General features: G+C 39.8%; 1 protein-coding gene across 3 annotated transcripts in view; it reads left to right on the top strand.

Annotated features, from left to right (window-relative positions):
• Nucleotides 1–16149, top strand: part of CEP85L (centrosomal protein 85L) — a 119486-nt gene extending 103337 nt beyond the window's left edge. For all 3 annotated transcript variants that reach the window (XM_077289535.1, XM_077289534.1, XM_077289533.1), the window contains exons 9-13: nt 220–337; nt 511–561; nt 4702–4809; nt 7260–7473; nt 10294–16149. In XM_077289535.1, coding sequence (XP_077145650.1) covers nt 220–337; nt 511–561; nt 4702–4809; nt 7260–7473; nt 10294–10460 — 658 coding nt within the window. In that variant the 3' untranslated portion in view covers nt 10461–16149. The remainder of the gene's footprint in view (nt 1–219; nt 338–510; nt 562–4701; nt 4810–7259; nt 7474–10293) is intronic.
• The last annotated feature ends 452 nt before the right edge of the window (nt 16150–16601 follow it).

Raw genomic sequence — 16601 nt, 5'->3', positions numbered from 1 at the left:
CCCTCTTACTTCTATGTGAATGAGTAATTTTTAAAAAAAGTTATGCGTCTTGGAAAAAGTGGAAGGAAAAAAAAATTGGCTGCAGCAGGAAGGGGTTAATAAGAGATTAATTTAGGTGACCTATTACGGTATATGCTATCCTGTTTTCAATATGCGTGAACTAGTTATCGTGTGTCTTGCTTGACCCCATAAGTTGTATTACCACTATTGTTCTTGCAGCTTACAGCAAAAAGTCCAAAAATGTTTGGAGGATGGTGTCCGACTTCCAATGTTAGATACGAAACAGCTACAGAGTGAAAATGAACGGCTCCGAGAGCAAACTGAGCGGGCTAACAAGGTAAGGCACAGGAATCGGGGACCAAATATCTCATTCTTGAAGTTTTAAGGACAGACCTCATATTTAATAAATAAGATTTATATTTCCTTCAAAATTTTTGCTATTTACTATCAATATTTTAAAGGGTGTCATTTTTAATTATATTATTATTTTTTTTTATTCTTTTTCTTTAGGTAATCGACAATCAACAAAGTCAGATTGACACTATGGCTGCAGAAATTCAGGTAAGATTGTCCAAAAAAACAACTATAGTTCCTAAAGTTTTATTTCTTAAACCATAAAACTATAACATGTAAATAACTGCTAAAGAGTCTGATCAATGATTTACTAAATCAGGAGGATATCTCCTTTCAGTGTAGACGTACAGTACAGACCAAAAGTTTGGACACACCGTCTCATTTAAAGATTTTTCTGTATTTTCATGACTCTGAAAATTGTACATTCACACTGAAGGCATCAAAACTATGAATTAACACATGTGGAATTATATACTTAACAAAAAAGTGTGAAACAACTGAAATTATGTCTTATATTCTAGGTTCTTCAAAGTAGCCACCTTTTGCTTTGATGACTTCTTGGCACACTCTTGGCATTCTCTTGATGAGCTTCAAGAGGTAGTCACCGGGAATGGTTTTCACATCACAGGTGTGCCCTGTCAGGTTTAATAAGTGGGATTTCTTGCCTTATAAATGGGGTTGGGACCATCAGTTGTGTTGTGCAGAAGTCTGGTGGATACACAGCTGATAGTCCTGCTGAATAGACTGTTAGAATTTGTATTATGGCAAGAAAAAAGCACCTAAGTAAAGAAAAACAAGTGGCCATCATTACTTTAAGAAATGAAGGTCAGTCAGTCCAAAAAATTGGGAAAACTTTGAAAGTGTCCCCAAGTTCAGTTGCAAAAGCCATCAAGCGCTACAAAGAAACTGGCTCACATGAGGACCGCCCCAGGAAAGGAAGACCAAGAGTCACCTCTGCTTCTGAGGATAAGTTTATCCGAGTCACCAGCCTCAGAAATCGCAGGTTAACAACAGCTCAGATTAGAGACCAGGTCAATGCCACACAGAGTTCTAGCAGCAGACACATCTCTACAACAACTGTTAAGAGGAGACTTTGTGCAGCAGGCCTTCATGGTAAAATAGCTGCTAGGAAACCACTGCTAAGGACAGGGAACAAGCAGAAGAGACTTGTTTGGGCTAAAGAACACAAGGAATGGACATTAGACCAGTGGAAATCTGTGCTTTGGTCTGATGAGTCCAAATTTGAGATCTTTGGTTCCAACCACAGTGTCTTTGTGCGACGCAGAAAAGGTGAACGCATGGACTCTACATGCCTGGTTCCCACCGTGAAGCATGGAGGAGGTGTGATGGTGTGGGGGTGCTTTGCTGGTGACACTGTTGGGGATTTTTTCAAAATTGAAGGCATACTGAACCAGCATGGCTACCACAGCATCTTGCAGCGGCATGCTATTCCATGCGGTTTGCGTTTAGTTGGACCATCATTTATTTTTCAACAGGAAAATGACCCCAAACACACCTCCAGGCTGTGTAAGGGCTATTTGACCAAGAAGGAGAGTGATGGGGTGCTACGCCAGATGACCTGGCCTCCACAGTCACCAGACCTGAACCCAATCGAGATGGTTTGGGGTGAGCTGGACCCCAGAGTGAAGGCAAAAGGGCCAACAAGTGCTGAGCATCTCTGGGAACTCCTTCAAGATTGTTGGAAGACCATTCCCGGTGACTACCTCTTGAAGCTCATCAGGAGAATGCCAAGAGTGTGCAAAGCAGTCATCAAAGCAAAAGGTGGCTACTTTGAAGAACCTAGAATATAAGACATAATTTCAGTTGTTTCACACTTTTTTGTTAAGTATATAATTCCACATGTGTTAATTCATAGTCTTGATGCCTTCAGTGTGAATTTCCAATTTTCATAGTCATGAAAATACAGAAAAATCTTTAAATGAGGTGTGTCCAAACTTTTGGTCTGTACTGTACATGCGGAGAAAAACGCCACCTTTAGATTTCATCATATATTATTAGATAATCGACAATGTGCTTATTGTCTATTTAGCTTTAAAGAACCCTAATCTGCAAATACAATATACATGCCATTTTGTATTGTAGACCTCTATATATATTGGCCTGTAGCTTGGTGACATCTGGATGGTGGTCTTTTCAGTAATACCGCTACATTTGGAGTTTGGAGAGTGCCCTATTTAATTCTATGCAGAATAACCTCCAAAATGTTAGCACTCTCTGTGCTCAGAAAATGTATCCTCTACAGCACTGATATATAGCTGTAGTCTGTGTACCAGGCCTCAAGTCGCAATTCATCATCGTTATTAAGGTGTTAATTTGAAATTAAACTGTCGCAGCTTTAATTTTTTTACCCACAGCTTGATGTTTTAATACTTTTATGAAAATCAATAAACTTGAAATTACAAAGTTACTTTGAAACTAGGATCAGACATGATTGCTTTTGGGAATACCATAAGTGTGTGAATAGGCGGCTATCGTTTCAGAAATCTCAGAAGTGTTTTTTTGGCCAATGATTAATAACAGGAGGGATTTGGGTGTGTAGTTCATTATTCATTGTCTGGGAACATGGCCTGAGGTGGAGCACACTCCTATAATTACCTGCCAGAGCACCAAGCTGTCCGCACTGCTTGATTAACTACATATTGTGTCTGTAAATCAGGTATTGCATGTTTAAATATTTTATGTAGGAAATTCATCGGAAGTCTTTAGCGCTGGGCATTGAAAAATGCTAAATTTATTTAGCCACTTATCGCGCTTTGTCAGGACTTGGCAAATCAAAACAAAACAATTTCTGGTTCTACATAGGAGGACTGCGAAGTTATGTATGGGAGGAAGTCTCCTGCAGTGACATGAGGTCTGCTGTTCTATACACGGGACTTTTTAAGAACGGAAAGATGGTGTATAGCTCTATGAGAAAGACCCTACCCAAGCTGACTTGTGTACTTTGTCCAGCTAGTCATTACTAAATCACAATATATTCATGCATATTTAGTTGTGATAAGGTTGGATCTCTCATCTATTGATCACATGACTAAAGCTACAGTCAGAATCAAAATTAGGCAGACCCCATTGCAATATATTTCAGCAAAATTTTCAAAGTTTCTGCTGTTACAACTAACCAATGAAACAAGAAAAACTTAAATAGCTCATCACAAATAATATATATCCAGTGTTTTATCTACATTCATCACAAAATGACACTTAATGACTACTACAGTTAGAATTATTCAACCAATTCATAACAAGCGTATATAATACTTAGTAAGGCACCTTTATCTTTTATTATGACCTGCAAAAATGATATCTGTTTCTGCCAGTGTTCCTGAAGAATCTTAGCCCATTCTTCATAGGTAGTGGCCTCCAGTTCATAAATATTCTTGGGTTTGCATCCTGCAATCATCTTCTTTGTCCTCCAACAAAGACTATCAAGGGTTTTCAAGTCACAAAACTGTGACTGCCACTCCAGAATCTTTCAGGACTCCTGAAACAAATCCTTGGTGGCATTTGATGTATGTTTGGGATCATTGTCCTGTCGGAGGTCTAATGTTGACCAAGCTTCAGCTTTCTTATAGAGAGCATAACATTTTCTCTTAGGATTCCTGGATGATTCTTGCCCTCCACACAGTGCCAGAGGAAGTAAAGCAGCCTTAGGGCATCAGTGAGCCACCACCATGTTTCATTGTAGGCAATGTGTTCTTTCAGAGTATGCGTCATTCTTTCTCCTCGACACACAATCATCTGATCCATAGGTCTGAAATTTTGCATTTATTTCAATACCAGTGTATGTCTTTGAGTTTGGGCAGGAAGACCTTGAATATTGTTTAGTATGTGTCAATTTTTTGTGAACATGTACTTTCCGTTATTTTTATGGATAGATCATAGCACCATTTCAGTCTATGTACTTTTTGACCTTTTTTTTTATTGTCTGCAAAAATATAAAAGAAAAAGGAAATTTTTCCTACTTTGTTCCAAGTTGCAGAATCGTGTGAAATCTGCTGATGACTGGTTTCACACACAATTTTTCTTTTCATACGAGTGAAACAGTGTTTTTCTATTCCGGGGGGGGGGGGGGGGGGGGGGGGGGTTTGAATAATTATGAGACTACAGAAGACATTAAACATGACATTTTGTTTTGAATACGGAACACCACTTGTTTTATTAGTTGTGTTGAGCTAGGTACTTTGTTCTTGTTTGATTCATTGCAGACAGAAGAAAGTTTGTACATTTTGCTATTTTGCTAATAAACTTATAATTCACAATGAGGGAGGGTAGGTTGAATAATTTTCCTTACCGCTGTATGTATACATGATTGTTTCTTTTTCTCTTTAGACTTTAAGAAATAAGTTGTTTCAGGAAGGTTCCTGTATTCTGGAGCTTGAGAAGACATTTGCAGAACAAGCAGACTGCACACAGAAGCTGCACACGCTTTCCACGGAAGTATGTAATTGCAACCTATTAACAATATATCAAGGGATTTATTTTATTTTTTTTTTAACAGTAAGGCTATTTATGGTGGTTTTGTCAAGAAAGTGACTCTGGATTTCCCTTGTTCTTCCATTAAATATGCATTTGCACATTGTGATAGTCTAATTATTGCTATTTTTATTTTATTCTTAGAGCATTGCATGCATGATAACACGTACAGACAAATATTATTATTTTCGTTAACACTTGACAATGTATAAAGCTGTCAGAAGGAGACATTTTATTGAGTTTCCTTACTTCACTCTTTTATTTGCTAGAACCTTTGGTGAGGCTATGGCATTCTGCCCACAGTATGTAAATGGCAGTGATGCCCTAGATTGATCATCTAAAAGCTCTTTTATTATTCCCTAGTTAACCCATAAATGTATTTACCTGGCAATGTTACCAATAAAATAAGTGTTTCTGAGCATGTATTTCAAAGTTTTGTACAGGAGTGGCTTACCGATGGCTCATTAACAGGATACACCACTTAAACAGTCCTCCCGCACCTGGAACTATTTTGTGTCGAATAACCAACCCCATACTTGGCTTTGCGGCAGCTGTGGATAAATACACTTCGTTCTCATACATCTCTTAGGCTAGGGTCACATTGCGTTAGGGCAATCCGTTAAGCGCATAGCGCTAGAGGATTGCGCTAACGCAATGCTTCTCTAGGGTCCGCGTTCGGCGTCCCCGCTAGCGCAGATCCCCGATCTGCACTAGCGAGGAACGGACATCGGGCGCGCCGCGGACGCTGCAAGCAGCGTCCGAGGTCCGTCGCTCAAATGACGGCACATCGCTAGCGCACGCCCAATGTGGGCGGGCGCTAGCGACGCGTTCACCATTACAGGCTATGGCGGCGTTAACGGACTACGTTAACACCGCGTTATGCCGTGGTGTAACGTAGTCCGTTAAACGCGGTCACATAACGCAATGTGACCCTAGCCTTAGTTCCGACTTCAGCCAGAGCGGTTTTCAGCTGACCGGTAGGGGTGCCAGGTGTCTGTCCCCCACTGAACTCATCTTGATGGCCTGTTCAATGGATAAACCATCATTATGTCATTTTTGGACACCCTTTTTGAAATGGTAGCATGCTTCAAAACTAAAACAAGCAGAATTAGAATAGAAATTGCAAAGTGCAATGTGACTGTAGTTTTTTTTTTTTTTTTTTTTTATTTGTTAGGGATGATTAATTTTGTAAAGGGGAGTAATAAGTGACGAGTTACAACACTTCTTAAAATCCCATTAAGTTATAAGGTTGCTACAAACATCTGAGATGAAGACAAACTATTGGATAGCGGTGTACTATATAAAAAAAAAGAATAGTGGTGTTTAAGGTAAAACTATGCTTTGGGGCAACATTTAGCCATTTAATAGAACAGTAAGAATAAAAGCTTCCTGATGCGATCACAAAGTCCCAGTAGATATTGCAGTGTTCCCAGCATGTGCAATTCTAATAAAATATCTTAAAGGGATTTTCTAGGCACACAGATTATTGAAACATTGGAAAGGCAATGCTACATGAAGAAACTTCATAATTGCTGTCAAAATTCTGCTGTGTTCCTGGACTGTCACGTGCGGTCCTGTGACCTCGAAGTTCCTTACTTCCGGCTACCTTTTGTTCAAAGTACAGTGATTTCCTGCCTGTGCTTTCAATATAGCCTGCATGTTGGAGGCCGGATTCCGATAGTAACATTCAGAGCTATGCTCTCTGAAAAGTGATGTCATGGAGGCATAGACCGTGATTGCTGGCGAGTTTTACAGGGAAGTAAGGAGTGTAGATGCTAAAGAGGCATTGCATCGGCTGTACAGTTAGTTAGTAATCTTATCAACTAGTGACTATGGCCAAAGGGAGTAGTTCTGGACCTTCCAGTGTGTGCTTTGATCACATTATAATGGATGAAATGTCTCCTCATTGATCCTATGCATTGCCAGTGTCTGCATTTGTAAGGCTATGTTCAAACTGCTGCAGTGTGTTAGTGATTCCGTCTGAATCCAACCAAAAAATGGATTCAGGCAGAATCACCCGAACACATTGCAGAAATTCAGTGTGAACGTGCCATAGAGTCTTAAAACCGTACATACTAGGGGTATTGGCAGGGAGAATCTGTGGCCAATGAATTATCCATCTTTAGACTCTGTATAAGAGTCTCAGGATGGTGCTTTGTAGGTGAACTTTGTGGATAGAGATGTATACCGTTCTGCCTCCTGGTGGCACAGAGGGAGAGCTGGTACTAAAATGTAAACAGTGACCGACTACAAAGATAGCTGCAGGATGCTGGTGGGGAGCTAAAAAAAAAGTAGGCAAAAGTAATGGTGGGTGGAGGACTCATTACAGAGGCTGTGTTTTTTTTTTTTGTTTGTTTTTTTGGTGCCCTGAAAATCCCTTCAATTACCATTTTTTTCCTTTCATTTTCATGCAGAATCACAAGTTAAAGGAAGAGAATACTTCAATGTGCAAGCAACTGGAAGAGTTACTCGTATCCAGACAGCCGCTGTCGGAGAAAATGCCGGTGGCCGAGCAGCTGTTTAGGGAAATGTCCCAATGTCTGTTTGACTTGAAAGCACTCTGCAGTATTCTAAATCAGCGCGTACAGGGCAAGGAGCCCAATCTTTCTCTGCTCCTGGGCATACGTTGTAAGTTCTTTCAAATGTGAGACTGTCCAATACAACTTATCCTTGCTGCTAAAGTATTTTTCCATGTCCATGCAAAAAATACTATTTTTCATTGCTTACACTTTGTGCTTCAATTACCTCAAGATCTCTGCTTTAAGGGGTCATTCTGTTTCTGAATATATGCAGAACAGAGATTTAACAGAAACAATAGTAACTGGTATAAAAAGCATAACCCGGATCACCTCTTTAATTCTCCACCAATCTTGCAATGATCAGGCCGCCTATTCACTTCATTGTAATTAAAGACCAGGAGGACTGCCAGAACATCAATGTTAAATCAGAAGATTATTAATAAGATGAGTAGTGAGATTTTCTTTTCCCATAAATTGGATAAACCCCCTTAATGACCGTCGACACACCTTTTGTCAGCGGTAGTTAAGGGTACTTATCCCTCAGCGCCGCTTTTTAACAGTGCTGAGAAAAAAGTATACAGCGCTCCCCAGCGTCTGAAAATCTCTGGGGTCTTGGCTACCTGGGGTAACTGAGACCCCGGAGAACATGTCTCGGGTCGGTTTTTACCATCCCCAGTCACGTGATTGCTGTTATTCACCGAATAACTGCGATCACAAAAATTTTTTCAAATTTTCCATTAATTTCTCTCTACTCTGTTTTGATCTAATATGAGTGCCTCTGCCATCCACAGACTCTCCTGCTCCATCCCCGGCCCTCCGCATCATCTTCCTGGAAGAAAATGGCGGAAGCATGTGCAATGCGCCTGCAGAGATCTGCCGGCCGGTACCCGGCAGCAATAGATTTTTCCTATTGGTTCATTTTGATCACTGTGATGGATCCTATCACAGTGATGAAAATAAAAAAAATAGTAAATGAGATACCCCCTTTGTCACCCCCTTAGGCTAGGTTCACATTGCGTTAGGGCAATCCGTTTAGCGCTAGCGGATTGCGCTAACGCAATGTTTATTTAGGGGCCGCGTTTAGGGGTCGCGGTAACGTCCCCGCTCTCGCAGATCCCCGATCTGCGAGAGCGGGGAACGGACCTCGGGCGCGCCACAGAAGAGCGGCACAGAAGAGCGGCACATCGCTAGCGCGAGCCGAAAAAGGCACGGGCTTGCGATGCGCTACAGGGAAACTTCACATTGCTGTCAATGGGTGCGCTAACGGACCCGTTGCACGGCGTTAATTGCGACATTTTCACCGTGCAACGCTGTCCGTTAGCGTGCACACATTAACGCAATGTGAACCTAGCCTTATAGATAAAAATAATAAAATAATATGTTTTTAATTTTTTTCATTCTTTGCAGTTAGGGTTAGGGTTGGGGTTACGGTTGTGTTACGGTTAGGGTGGTGGTGGTGGTGGGATTAGGGCTGTGTTGGGATTAAGTTTGGGGTTGGAGTTAGGGCTGTGTTGGGGTTGGAGTTAGAATTAGGGGGTTTCCACTGTTTAGGCACATCAGGGGGTCTCCAAATGCGACATGGTGTCCGCCATCGATTCCAGACAATTTTGTGTTCAAAAAGTCAAACTGTGCTTTCTCCCTTCTGAGCTCTGCCGTGTGCCCAAACAGTGGCTTTTCCCCACATATGGGGTATCGGTGTACTCAGGAGAAATTGCACAACAAATTTTATGGTCCATTTTTTCCAGACCCTTGTGAAAATAAAAAAGTTTGGGTCTAAAGTAAATTTTTTGTGAAAAAAGTTAAATGTTAATTTGTTCCTTCCACAATGCTTTAGCCGTTGCGAAGCACATGAAGGGTTAATAAACTTCTTGAAAGTCGTTTTGCGTACCTTGAGGGGTGTCGTTTTTAGAATGGTGTCACTTTGAGTATTTTCTGTCATATTAACACCCCAAAGTGTCTTCAAATGTGAGGTGGTCCCTAGAAAAAAAAAAAATGAGAAATCGCTGGTCAACTTTTAACACTTATAACATCCTAGCAAAAAAATTGTTTCCAAAATGTTGCTGATCTAAAGTTGACATGTGGGAAATGTTATTTATTAACTATTTTGTGTGACATGACTGATTAAAGGGCACAAAAATTAAGTTTGAAAATTGCAAAATTTCCCAAATTTTTGCTAAATTTCCGTTTTTATCATAAATAAACGCAAGTCATATCGAATACATTTTACCACTAACATGAAGTATGATATGCCACAAAAAAAAAAAAATTTTTAGAATCAATGGAATCCGTTGAAGCGTTCCAGAGTTATAAGCTCATAAAATGACAGTGGTCAGAATTATAAAAATTGGCCTGGCCATTAAGGTCAAAATTGTCTCGGTCACTAAGGGGTTAAAGGAAATTATTCATTTCTTTTTATATGCAGTTTCTGAAAACTGCTTCTGACCATATTCATTTGAGAAAGTTGATTACAAGCGAGAGTTCTGTTGTCCGAGATAGGGTTAACTGACTAAATGATCACTGAAGACAAGCATATTTGTGTAACTGGATCTCCAACCCCTGGTCATCCTTTTGGAAGAGTTTATGGATGAACTGAGTGTTCCTCACTATTAGATTCCATACACTGGCATTTTCGAGTCACACATCTAATTTTGCTTACCATTTTCATTAGCTGGTTGTAGGTGCTGCTCTTGTCAAAATTCACAGTATAGTAGGTGGTCAAGGGTAAGACCTAATGATTTTCAGTAAAGGGGTTTTCCATAACTGGACAACCCATAGTCAACTGCCATAGCTACAAAGAAAATATGCTTACCTTCCGGACAGACACCACTCCTGTGATGTCAGTCCTTTAGCGTTGAGATACAGCAATTCTATGTAAACCTCAAAACTGGAGTTGTCATTGTGTAAATGAGTTTTCTGTTGTTTTCTTCAGCCACCAACTCCTGCTCCGACGAAAGTGAAGCCAGTAGCCACAGCACAGAGGGTCTGACCAAGAAACTGACAGATGTGCGGCAGCTTCGAAAAGACATTGATGAACTGCGGACGACTTTGTCAGACTGCTATGCTCAAGATATGGGGGATAATTGTATCACCCAATGATCCTCCGGGACTTTTCACAATAAACGCTTCCCCTACATTTCAGTCTGAGAGCCATATACTGGAGCATTACTATGCAGAACGCCTCAGGTGCTTTGTCCACGTCTCACCAGTCCTCTACATTTCATGGAATATCCTACACATCGGACACTCCAGAAAAAAATGAACTAATGAATGAAAAACCAGTGAATGTATAAAAATGAGTGAATGTGCAAGAGCTGGGAAAGTGGAGGCTGCAATTTGGTGTTTTCTACGGATCTTTGATATAATGGACAAAGGCAAAGCTAATCTTGGAGTCTCTCTTTTATGTTTCACATCTATTATCATTTTTTATATAGCCGTGACCACTGTCATATTCTCTCAATGGCAAAGATTTCCTGTATTGACAGTGATGTTAGCCGTGTTCCATTTTCAGATAGATTGGCCAGGCAAAACTAGTCTATTTATAAAGCCACCAAAACGTGAAGAAAGCCATTATTTCAAATGGAAGCTTTACGTCCCATTAAGCACACTCCATCCATGTTACATTCTGGTGGTTTAAAGGCCTAAGAACTAATCCTTTTCTCTTCCAAGTCATTTCCAGCAGGGTCAGTAGGATTTTTATTTTGCTCTGTTGTGCAGTAATCACAATCTCTCCTGACTGCCAGGCGATCGCTCTGTTCATTCATGATCTAGCTGTAGAAGAACACACTGTAGCACAGCTTGGGGATTTAAACATAACACTGAACAGTGTAATGACCACTTTACTACTATAAATTGGAGTACACTTTTCTTTGTGGTTGAAATACAACAATTTGGTGTCTTCCAGGTACAGAGAGCATTGGGGATTAGATATTAAACCTAGGTCTAGTTACTGTGACACCAATAGTCTTGTAAGAGCACTTTGCTGCCAGTACCAGAGCAGGAAGTGTTATCATAGGGAAATAGGCACAGAGGTTGTAATTACTGTTACATGTTATGTTCTTTTATTTTAGTTCTCCTATCTACTTTACCACATCTAGCATCCAAACCTCTGATATTCCATCCAGAACGGTTCATAGGTGATTGATTATATTTCTGCACAAATGGGGCTTGGTAAGGTGAACAATACATGTGGTCAAAAGCATTTCTTTTAAGGGTCATTTGCTACATTAAAAGTTAGCCATCCACAGGAAGATAATTTGTTAATAACTGTTAAGTACTGTGCATATACAGAAAGCTGCCAATCAGTGGTAGGAGCAGGGTTATACAGAGCTAAGCTCTGTACATCTGCAGCAGATAAAACCGTTTTTAATTTTAAAAAAATGCAGCACCCATTAAAGAAAATGAATTGCATTGCTGCAATCAAGTCTCTGCCCCCACATGCTGCATTGGAAGGTGTAGCAAACTTGTATTAGCTTATTTATTTATTTTTTTATTTAGATCGTCTGCTTTCTTTGTACAATATGTGTTCAACACAAAAATGGGAAAATGGCTGAAAGTTATGTAGCTTAAAGTGGACCTGTCACCGGGTGAAAAGTGGCCAGTATTTGCTCCCCTGATTATTCTGATTTTTATTTATATATTTTTTTATCTATAAACCAGTTTCAAAATTCTTCTTTTTTATTTAGTACTAATTTTTTATTTTCTCTATAAGGGGGCGTGGCTTCCAGGATTCGCTGCATTATTATCTTGTGAGCAATGGCCTCTTTGCAATATCCCAAAAAATTAGTGCTAAACAAAATGCCTAGTGATGAGCGAACGTGCTGACATAAGACGCTATCGGCGCACGCTCGGGTGCTAATAAAGTATCTTCGGAGTGCTCTGATACTATCTCTGAGTCCTGTTTGTTAGGCAGTTCCTGTGTATGTTCTGCTGTCGAACAACCTGTGAGACATGCAGCCGCGGGGACTAGAACCTAATGTTCAAGCACGCAGAAGATCATCTATTAGCACATGAGCGTGCTCTGCTAACACCTTATCCCAGCACGTTAGCTCATCACTAAAAATGGCTCATATTTTTGGAACTGTATGGTGGATTTAAAGAAATAAAAAATGTGATGCTCAGGAGAGCAGTGGGGATAACATAGGGATTGTCCACTTTTGACCTGGTGAGTGGTCATCTTCTGCAGGTGAGCCACTGTGTAGAACGTTTCCATATCGGCTTGTATAATCATGAGGCTAAGCTTTTCTTCTCATTAGAACCACTTTTGTGTAACTTCAGTTGTACAGTACGTTCCCACTTTACCTGCGTAACATGGAGCAATGTTTGTTTCGGTGGTTAGTCTGCCATGGAAACGTCCAGTAAGCAATGTAACTTTTCATACCACTTCTTATACTTCATGTTTTTTCAATGATGGCTACACAAATGTATTGTAAGGTACTAGGATCCGTGTGTACTAGAATAACTGCTAAGACAATCGTAATCCTGACTAGAAACCTTTCCTAGAACCACACAGCACCTCCGTCCACCTTTATATATCCTGGCATGTGACGCTTTCTGGCTGTGCCCACTAATATATACACCAGTGTAGTAGAACTAGTGAAATGAATGGGGAGGGATAATTTATTGACTAAATATGCTACTTATAATTTGATATTTATTAATTTTTCTCTTCCTATAAAGTTGTTTTTGCCTTGTGCGCTGTGTTACGTCCTGGCTCTAATTTGCATGGACAGGGAGATGATGATAAATATGTTTTTCATGAAAGCAATGAAACCGAACACATTAGACTTTATGTTGGCCATCTAATGGCTGACCTTCTGGGCAGATGAACTCTGCACGATGGGGGTCTTCATTAAAGCTTGCTGCGTCTCCCTAGCATGCCAACACTGTATTAATAGCCAGTAACTAAGGACCTTCAATGCGCTTTCCTATCTCCTCTGCAGCCATGGCACTGAAGGAAGGCAGAGCATGACACATATTTAGTTTTAGTTGCTTTTTCACTAAAGTTTGTACTTTTCTTTTTTTCTTTAAGAGGCCAAGCTGGCTCACCAGATTTGTGACACATTTTTCACATTTTTACTTCAGAAAATTGAGCTTTTTCTCATGGGTTTCACTTCTCTTTACCATGTATCTAAAAAGAAGGGAAAACTTCTCTATTCCATGCCTCATGAGGTAAAATATCAGAATGGCCTGTGTTATCCAATCAGACTCCATCTTTCTCTATTCCAGAGCAGGTGTTTACAGTATAACACCTGATTTGATTGGTTGCTGTAGACAGCACTTATGCTTTATCTTAAGCGGTTTATGTACGAGGCCTAGTACTTGATAAAAATGAGTAGAAAGCAAAACCGTTGCTCTTGGCAACCAAACTGGTTCTTGATTTGATTTACAAAGAGTCTCTGAAGTATTAGGAATAGGTTTGGTTGATATTGGCGACTATGCTACTTTTAATTCCAGCGTTTTCTGCCTGTTTTGGCTCCTCCATTCTGACAGTAGTCGGTTGTTTTGCATTGTGCAGAAAACCATGAAGTTAGCAGATGGCGATATAGTTGTTTGCAGACCTTTCAGTCATTCATGCTATTGACTAATATTTAGCATTGGATAAAACCAAGAAACCAAGACTGTAAATGGTAACATATGATATTCTCCTACTTGTGCCTTGCGCCAGCCCATATTTATCCCTGCTATGCCCGCTCACCCCATTTCTATTAGGCTATATTTTTAGTATCATTTTTCCCTCCATTTTCCTTTCCTACTTACAATTAGGACATTATTCTGCAAAGTCCAAGTTGACACACTCGGAGAACCTGTCAGAACACCCTTCTCCCCTCCCAAACCATTGATATGATTGTGTAGCCCTTTAGAAGATAATCCAGTCAATCCCTTTGTGACCCCAAGGTAGCGAGCAATCCGCTTTTGTAGTTGTCTAGAAATGCATTAAGGCGTTACGATGCCTTTCTAGCTTTTCTGCCTCACACTGTATTTCCTACCTAGTAGCACCCTCCCCTGGCTGATTGACAGGTCAGTGGTCATGTACCAGAGCAAGTAACCTGTCAATCGGCCAGGGGAGGGTGCTACTAGGTAGGAAATACAGTGTAAGGCTACGGTCACACTATCAGTATGTGGTCAGTATTTTACCTCAGTATTTGTAAGCCAAAACCAGGAGTGGAACAAACAGAGGGGAAAGCTATAATAGAAACACGTCACCAAGTCTGTATCTTTGACCCACTCTTTGGCTTATAAATACTGATGTAAAATACTGACCAAATGCCGATAGTGTGACGGCAGCCTAAGGCTGAGATGCTGGAAAGGCAGTTACCCCCCCCCCCATGCATTTCCAGATACAACTTCATCACTTTGGTGTCATAAAGGGACTGACTGGCTTATTTTCTGAAGGGCTGCACGGTCATAAAAATGTTTTTGAGGGGTGGGGTGGTATAAAAGTTACCAACAGGTTCCCTTTAGCTTTGTTACCACATGGTATTTTTTTGCCATTTTCAACCATTGATTTCCTTTTCTGATCTCTGGTTGCTTCGGAAAAACAATTTTTCCTCCAAAATCATTGTACAATATTTTGGCTCTTAGCGGTGGCTGATTGAAGCAGAATTAAGAGTAGATGCTAATAGCAACCAGTCAGATTCCAGATTTTATTATTCAGAGCCTTTCTGATACATTAAATAAACACATAATTGATGCATCGGGCAAATCTACTGCTCATCTGCAATACTTTTCATAAATGTTAGCATAAAAGCTGTAAAAAAAAATATGATGGTCTTCCTACATGGTTTCAACTTTCTATTGGATCTATTTCCTGTAAGTGAACCTGTCCCTAAATCACATAAATATGTACTTTTTTTTTACTTGGTGCAAATGTCGCTCTTTTCTTGAATCTCACGCAGTTTAATTTTCCTGAACCCGTTTCCTGAGATATATATATATATATATATATATATATATATATATATATATATATATATATATATATATATCTATGTTTGTCATTTAGCATTGGGTGTGGTTCTCAAGAAGTCTCCCATGGAGAAGAGTTGGAATCACACCCAATTGTCTGAAATGGCTAGGTTTCAATACAGGGAAGAGAAGGCCATATGGTCCAGGACCAAAAGAAAATCAATGTCATATTCTGGAGAACAGTGACATTTACACCAGGTAGCAAAAATCACATATTTATGGCAAGTGATGGGCCATCTTTAAGTTCTAGACTGATTTGCTTTAACTGACAAAAATATATACGGTATCTCACTGTAGCATCACAGACCTTTTTGCATCTTGTTACCCTGTAATTTTTTTTAGGATGATTTTTTCTGTTGAAAACTACACAGATATAACCATTACTGTACATAACTGTATTTTACTTTCTCCATATATAACTTGCTATACATAGTGTGCATTGTGTGTGTATTTATTTGTGTTTTACCAATACATGGCTGTATGAGGACAGTTGGTATTTTAAAGCACAGCTTTGGTTGTGAGAATTGAAAAGGGTGTTTGTTTGCAGGTTCCTTGTGTGGATCCTTGAAAATACCTCATGTAAATACAGTTTGTCATGTTGTTATAAGTAGATGGACGCCACTGGATGGTTGCCAATTTATGCCTTTCACTTTTCAAAGGCAGCATTATTTTTTTGTAATTTTAGATTTACAGCTAGAATTTTGAATGCCAAAGTTCTATTTATGAGAAAAGAAATCTTACATTTTAGCAAGTACAACTTTTTCACTGGATTTTGTTTATGCTTTTCAATATGTTATTGCAGAGTAAAATGCATTTTGTTACAAACCATTGTCTCTCGTTTTTTTCTTTTGTTTGTATTTATATTGTGATGCTCTTCTAATTTACTTTCATGGATTGCAGATAGTAGGCTCTCTTTGTAAGTTACTCTGAACTAGTGGGAGGAGACTAGATGTGAGGATTTATCCCAGACTCAGCACAACACACAGAGTTGGATTCCTGCTCTTCATTCCTGCACACAGTGGCAGCAGAGGCATGGAGGAAATTAAACAGTACAGAGCGGTGTAGATGTGAATCCAGCTCCGTGTTCAGGCAAAACCTTTTAGATCAACACAATATTTCTTAATTTTCATCTGTTTCCTCACTCCTGCTTCCATTCCATGCTACAAAATGTACAATAGAAGTCAATCTTTATGCTGAGCTGTTTTTATTTCCAGAATGGATGACAAGCAGGAGGCAAGGTGAAGGGAAAGAAATGTCTCAAAGGTGATGGGA

The sequence above is a fragment of the Ranitomeya variabilis genome, chromosome 2 (assembly GCF_051348905.1).
Source record: "Ranitomeya variabilis isolate aRanVar5 chromosome 2, aRanVar5.hap1, whole genome shotgun sequence".
NCBI classification, from domain to species: domain Eukaryota; kingdom Metazoa; phylum Chordata; class Amphibia; order Anura; family Dendrobatidae; genus Ranitomeya; species Ranitomeya variabilis.
The sequence above is the reverse complement of the archived record's forward strand: the minus strand, read 5'-3'. Positions and strand labels throughout refer to the sequence as shown.